This window comes from Solanum pennellii, chromosome 5 (genome assembly GCF_001406875.1).
Source record: "Solanum pennellii chromosome 5, SPENNV200".
Lineage (NCBI taxonomy): Eukaryota > Viridiplantae > Streptophyta > Magnoliopsida > Solanales > Solanaceae > Solanum > Solanum pennellii.
Window position 1 is genome coordinate 75,823,287 of NC_028641.1, and position 7,109 is coordinate 75,830,395.

At 35.7% G+C, this 7,109-nt stretch overlaps 1 protein-coding gene across 1 annotated transcript in view; it reads left to right on the forward strand.

Annotated features, from left to right (window-relative positions):
• The first annotated feature begins 945 nt into the window (after positions 1 to 945).
• The window catches only part of LOC107020401 (probable UDP-N-acetylglucosamine--peptide N-acetylglucosaminyltransferase SEC), a 12,593-nt gene continuing 6,429 nt past the window's right edge, over positions 946 to 7,109 (forward strand). Inside the window, exons 1-9 of the mRNA XM_015220749.2 lie at positions 946 to 1,248; positions 3,888 to 4,033; positions 4,143 to 4,241; positions 4,330 to 4,380; positions 5,694 to 5,810; positions 5,908 to 5,964; positions 6,256 to 6,375; positions 6,514 to 6,576; positions 6,668 to 6,746. Coding sequence (XP_015076235.1) covers positions 1,092 to 1,248; positions 3,888 to 4,033; positions 4,143 to 4,241; positions 4,330 to 4,380; positions 5,694 to 5,810; positions 5,908 to 5,964; positions 6,256 to 6,375; positions 6,514 to 6,576; positions 6,668 to 6,746 — 889 coding nt within the window. The 5' untranslated portion in view covers positions 946 to 1,091. The remainder of the gene's footprint in view (positions 1,249 to 3,887; positions 4,034 to 4,142; positions 4,242 to 4,329; positions 4,381 to 5,693; positions 5,811 to 5,907; positions 5,965 to 6,255; positions 6,376 to 6,513; positions 6,577 to 6,667; positions 6,747 to 7,109) is intronic.

Sequence of the window (7,109 nt, forward strand, 5' to 3'; positions counted from 1 at the left end):
TTTGAGTTATTATTTATTCACGAGCTCAGCAATCCAATTTTAGTTTGTTCCCTTTTCCCATGTGAGCTTTTACCATACATGTTTTATGATACACATTAACTATCATTTGTCCTTTTTACATAGACGATCATAGTTCAAAAATGATAAGAAAATAGCTAGTAGTTGATGTGTGCTTTAATTAATACAATCAAACTTTTCGTTGTATACGATATCATTATTTTTCTAGAGTTCTATGATTGCTATAGTGAAATGTTATTATATATGGACAATGATATTTATGTGTTTGATCTTGATTATTCCCTCTATAGTGTCTGTTGTAAAAAAGTTAGACTGTATATGATGATAGTTTAGATAGATGTAAAACTTACGAAAAGATGAAACTTCAAACAGAAACAAATTCATACAAATAAGTAAAGGAGCCATGCCATATGTATACCTCGGTTGAAACTTTATATATTTATAAGAGTGCAACCCAACATCGTTGCATGAAACATATTTGTCTAGGATATATTCATGCATTTCATTCAAATGAATTGAACAATTCATGTAATTGCTTACCGCTTATATTATGATTTGAAATCATGATATTAAATCAAATTTATATGAAGTTGAAGATTTATTTGAACATGTAATTTAGATTATAAAATTGTGGTCTTTTCATAAATATGAAAAAAAACCTTTATTTCGAATACCATAAAAACTTCTTCAATTTCTTACATAAATAAAATATAGCTCATAAACAAAGTATCAAAATATCCTAAAATATCGTATTAATAAATAAAGTATCATAATATGGTGTTCCGCGTATAGCGATAATAGTAATAAAGTAGTCAAACCGACCAATACCAAACAAACAACATGTGTTGAACCATAACACGAGGGTAATACAGTCATTCACACAAACACCAATGGGAAAAGAGCTCGTAACTACAAGCACAACAGTCACTGTTTTGTTTACAGTATAATACACAGAAAGGAAAATTGGGATTCTCCATTAGCTGAAGAACAATTCTTCAATTTTCTGCTGGATTTCATTATCTCTTTCACTTTTTTTGTGAATTTGGAGGAGATAGTGCATGTTGTAGATCAGGATGTTGTCGCTGCAAAGCGATCCACGGCAGTATCAGCAACAGTTGTTGATTTCTAGGGTTTCACATGATGGTGATCCGAGAAATGATTCGTCGTTTCCGTTTTATGCTGAGTCGGTTTTGTCATCTGTGAATAGCAAGTCTGACTTGTCTAGAGAAGGTAAAGTAATAGTCTATTTCGAGCTGTTTTTTTTTTTTTTTTTGAATTTGGTTAGTTTGATGTGTTTAGGTTAAAATAATGTTTTTATGTTGAATTTTGAAGTTTGAGGGTTAAGTAAAGTATATTTCGAGCTATTTTTAATTTTTTTTTGGGTTAGGTTTATGTGTTTAGGTTAAAAATTGTGTCTTTATGTTGAATTTCGATGTTAGAAGGCAAAAGTAAAGTATATTTTGAGCTGTTTGTTTAGTTTGATGTATTTAGGTTAAAAATTGTGTCTTAATGTTGAGTTTTGATGTTAGAGGTGAAGTAAAGTAATATTCCTGAGCTATTTTTTTTATAAAAAGATTTGGTTAGTTTTATGTGTTTAGGTTAAAAATTGTGTCTTTGTGTTGAATTTCGATGTTAAGTAAAGTATATTTAGAGCTGTTTATGCTTTTCAAAAAAATTATTTATATAGATGTGTTTAGGTTTGGAATTGAGGTGTCTGTCTTTGCAGTTGAATCGAGTGTTAAGAGGGTTTAATTAATTAGGAAGATGATTTTGAGTATTAGAGAGTATGTATGTATATTTTTTGAAGTGGGATTTTGTTTTTGATAATTGTGATGTCCGAGCTAGCTTATGTGCAACTTGACTGATTGCATGGATAGCTTTGTCAAGTTGAAAGGCTAGAAGCTTAAGATAGTCATGATTTTTAAGTGCTGAGACGTAGTTTACAAGGGTCAAGGACTCTTAACTTTTCCCTTATGCCTTTGTCAAGTTGAAACTAACACTCAGTGTAAGTCCTGTGCTGGATTCGTCCAACAAATTATGGTTACCAGTAAGTTGAAGAACATAAAGGGAATAAATGAAGAAGATTAGAGTGGAGAGGAAGCCCACTTGCTACATGGTTTGCTTTTAATTCCAACTTATTATGCGGATAAGTGTAAGAAACATGGGCTTTGGGGGACTAATGTCATTATTAATGATATTAGTTTCCAACAATGGCAGATTTTGTTGTTTAGTATAACTTTTATTAGTAGCACAAAGTTGAGATCTTTGGACTTCCAGCTATTGGATAATTGAATGTCATATATCCCAATGTTTAAGCTACTTGCATATTGATATAGGAATATGAAAGTCGAAGCACATATGAATTTTTTTTGAGACAAGGGTAACTTTGTATACACAAAAAATCATCATCCAAGGGATTATGAATTGGAAACTTACATCCCACAGGGTGGTGGGCACACCCTCAAAAAGACATACAGAATTACAAGTTTCCTATAAAATCGACCATCTCTATGCTTTCCTCTAACAACTCTTGCTTACACCAAATAATAAAAGACTTAAGCGTTTCATTTTTATCTTCTGAAAACTATCATTTTGTCCTTCAAAATACCTAGCATTCCTTTCTTACCATAGAATCCACCATAACAGGCTGGAATAGTCTTTCACCAATCTTCACTTTCCCTCTTTTGCCAATTCTTGTCCAGCTATTAAGGAGCTCCATGGTTGTCTTTGGCATCACCCAGCTAACCCCTAGTATACACAAAAACATATTCCACAATTTTGAAGCTGCTTTACGGTGAATGAACAAATGACAGTTGAATACAAATAATATCGGAAAATGCTAGATAGTCCAATAATATCCGGCTATGCCGAAGATCCCATTTATTTTTATTTTTTTTAAAAAACGAAGTAAGAATATTATTATCAAAAGAGAATTAACTAGGCCGCATACAAAATGTAGAAAATCTGACAGAAATACTTGTTATTCTACGAAGGCCACCGCATCATCTATACAAAAAGTTACTTTATGGTGAACCAAAAGAAATAGGTAAACGAGGCTATTTGTCAAGTTTATGACATGTTTCTCTATTCCATCTAAAGCTCTCTTATTCCTCTCTCTCCATATGGTCCTCATCAATGCTAAAGGTGCAACTTCACATGTCTTGCATCTCCTCCCCTATCTGTGTCTTCTACAAGCCAGCTAAACACTCTTTCTCTCACAGTTCTCGGCATTGCCCACTCAAAACCAAATCATCTCATCAGCTCCCCACGTAACTAAGATGCTACTTGGCAATGTGAGAGCAGTTGATATATGTCTTCCCCTTTATCTTTGCACATGAAGCACCAACTAGCACCAGTAAGCTTTCTCTTCCTCGAGTTCTCCGCTTTCAAGATCACCCCCCTCGTGGCTAGCCAAGTGAAGAAGCACACCTTTCTTGTTGCTCTAGGGATCCATATCGAGGTATGTGGGAACACAATCTCCTCTCTCAAAAAACGAAAAAGACTCCATTTCCCCGTTCCCATTTCCAAACATCCTGAGAACCCATATTAATTTTTTGATGGTGGAGCAAACCAACGAAGTTTTTTATTAGCCTTGTAATTTTCTGCTAAACCTCAAATCCCAAAAGATTCTTAATGTGAGAAAACTTGAATGCTATATAGCGCGACATTTACTTTTGTTGGTTTTCCATTTCTCGTGGTAATGACATCATTAGTTTGCATCTGTATTTCTCATTTTCTTGTGCGACAGATGATGTACTCTTGCTTATCAGAACCGTTTTTTTAATGATAACATGCATTGCTAGTACACCCACCCACTCTCTCTCTCTCTCTCTCTCTAGCTTTTGACATCTGAATTTCTTGTGCCACAGTTGATGAGGATACACTCTTAACTCTTGCTCATCAGAACTACAAAGCTGGAAACTATAAACAGGCTCTAGAGCATAGCACGGCAGTTTATGAGAGAAATACCCAGCGCACTGATAATCTCCTTCTTTTGGGGGCTATATATTATCAGGTATGCTTTATGGCAGTGTTTTATACTCACAGTGCGTACTGCCTCCTATATCTTGCATGTACCAATCTCCATAGATCTATGTAAAGAATTTTATTTCTCCTTGTTTTAGTTGCATGATTTTGATACATGCATTGCGAAAAATGAAGAAGCCCTCCGAGTTAACCCACAGTTTGCTGAGTGCTATGGAAATATGGCAAATGCTTGGAAGGTATGGTTGTATTAGTTCTTCTAGTTGCTAACTTTTGCTTTTTGTGATTGGACATTGATATGATTTGTTTGCCTTCTATTACTTGCAGGAGAAGGACAATATCGATGTTGCAATACGCTATTATTTGATTGCAATAGAGGTTTGTATGCATCTTCATTTGCCTGATTGGAATTTTATAATTTTCATTATCCTACTTTGGTCGATGGTTAATAAGCATGACTAAAGCTGTTGGAATAACGAGCTTTAGTTTTTTTTTTGAGTTTGTACCTTTTCATGGCTTTTGTTAACATGGAAACTTTTGCTTTTTAAGTTTTCTTATCTCTTGATTTTCTTTGGTGCGAACCACATGGAAGCAAATTTAAGGACTCTTCAAGTTCTTATTGCTGGGTTGTTGAGTTATGAATTTTTTGTCTCAGTAGAAATCACCATACCCTTGATGGCACTATTCGTTTTTGGGCCCCACACATTCCATCTAAGCATCATCTAGGGCCTACGCTACATTCATCTTCTGAACGTGAAAGTTCTTGACTGGTAGTACTCTGCCCCATACAACATAGTAGGTCTAACCACCTTTGTGTGAATCCATACTGCCCACAACTTATCCTTCTTCGTACATAAGTTCCTAAATAAGTTCCAGAGTGACAGACTGCTGGACTATATTAGAGTGAAATGTCCAGTACATTCAGGCCTCCTGCAGATTTTGGGTACCATATCTTATCCCAAGCCAGTATAGCTTTGTGTGATAACTCCATGCTCCCTGTCCATAGTAATTTCCTGCATATTGTAAATAAATTTGTTATTAGTCAAATACTTGGTTAATATACTTGCATTTTATATAGATTGTTGTGGTCTTGTTGGCTGGGGTCCGGGACCCTTCGTCTCTTTGTGCTAAAGCGCCACTATGTGAAACAACCAACAAGTCTCGTATCTAATTCAAAACTACTACAATTCACTTGTTTGTTAAGTTATATTTTCTGGGGTTTTGGCTTTTGATACTAAAGTGACCTTTCTTTTTGGCTATGCTTAACAACTTGTTCAAAGATGAATTTTCTGTCTGATAACAGGCTAATTCTCGGTGATTTAAAATAACTCTTACCTTTTCAAATAGAGCTCACAAGGATATGTAAAGGGCATCTGGTTATCGAAAAAGAACATATAATGTGCAATTTGGATAGGAAAAGAATATATACAGGTCAATTTGGGTCCCAGAAACGCTCTGTTTTCCTTTCTTCTTTCAAAAACCGAAAGAAGACTTTTCGTTTTCCGACGAGATGGAAACCTATCTTTCGCAGAAATTATGGCAACGTGTTCCTCAACTATATATTTGCAAGTTTGGCTTTTTGTTTGGAATCTTGATATAGCAGCAAAGGTGTTTGCTATAATTCTGCTATAATATAACTATGGTTCATTAATTGTTTAACGACTTAATTTAAGGTAATATTTTGGTTGCAGCTGCGTCCCAATTTTGCTGATGCTTGGTCAAATTTAGCTGGTGCATATATGAGGAAAGGAAGGCTGAGTGACGCAGCCCAATGTTGCCGTCAGGCTCTAGCTTTAAATCCTCGTCTGGTATTCAAGATTACCTATTTATTTGGCTTCTTTTTAACAGTTCAGTTGATTTGCTTCTTGCTATATTTCTTTCTTGACTCCCTTGTATTCTATCTAGGTTGACGCACATAGCAATCTTGGAAATCTGATGAAAGCACAAGGTTTGGTGCAAGAGGTAAAACACTGGTTCTTCATAACTTATATTTTGTTTTGTTCTGTCATCGATGATGGGCTCTGTATGTATTTAACGAGTGGCTGTAGGGTGGTTGTGGGCTTGAACTTTGTACAACGTCTACACACATGTGTTGAGTGAGAAGTACTCTGCATTCTCCAATTTTGTTATTCTTTGACAGGTCTTTGAGTCTTGAAGTGCAGTTCTTGTGCATTTCTGTTGGCTATAGATGCTTTGCTGGCTCTTGTTATGCTGGTTGATTTTCTGTTGTCTTGATTATTAGTTTTCCCTTAGGCATACAATTGTTATGTGGAGGCACTGCGAATACAACCTACATTTGCTGTTGCATGGTCCAATCTTGCTGGCCTCTTCATGGATGCTGGCGATCTTAACAGGGCATTGCAGTATTACAAGGTACGGAGTACCTTATATCGTAGTGTATATCTCTTTATTTAATCAGAGATTTGGATTTGTTTTCATTTTGCCTTCCTTCTTTGTTTATGGGCTATTAAGTTGATTCACTATTTTGTGGTTTGAACTTCTCATATACAGGAAGCTGTCAAGCTAAAACCAAATTTTTCAGATGCATATTTGAACCTGGGAAATGTGTATAAGGTAAGCGCTTCTGCATTATGCTAATATGGTCTGTTGTGCTAGTGTCTGGACAAGAATGTGAGAAATATGTGTATCTGCTTTGTATTTCAAGGCTCTGGGGATGCCACAGGAGGCCATCATGTGTTACCAGCGTGCTCTCCTTGTGCGACCAGACTATGCTGTGGCTTTTGGTAAGTGCACCTTTCTCGGTCTTAGCTTCATATTCATTGCTATGAGGTTGCTTTCTACGGGTGATTTTCATTTATACAGTACTCTCTATAGTTCTATACTTATAGAGGCCTTTCTTTTAGTTAGTGTATTTATTGATGTCTTTGCACAGAATTATCTCATCATATTCCTTCCCTTCCTTTTTTTCTTTAGGGATAAATCATACTGCTTGTATTTTTAGCATGGCAGTCATTTTGGCAATAGGCTAAAACCTCAAGTTCCCATTTTACCATGAATTTAGTTTATGCTGTGGAAGATAAAGTAGCATGGAAAACATGGCTTGAACATTAGCCCTCGCCACAAAAAAAAAGGGGGGGGGGGGGGGG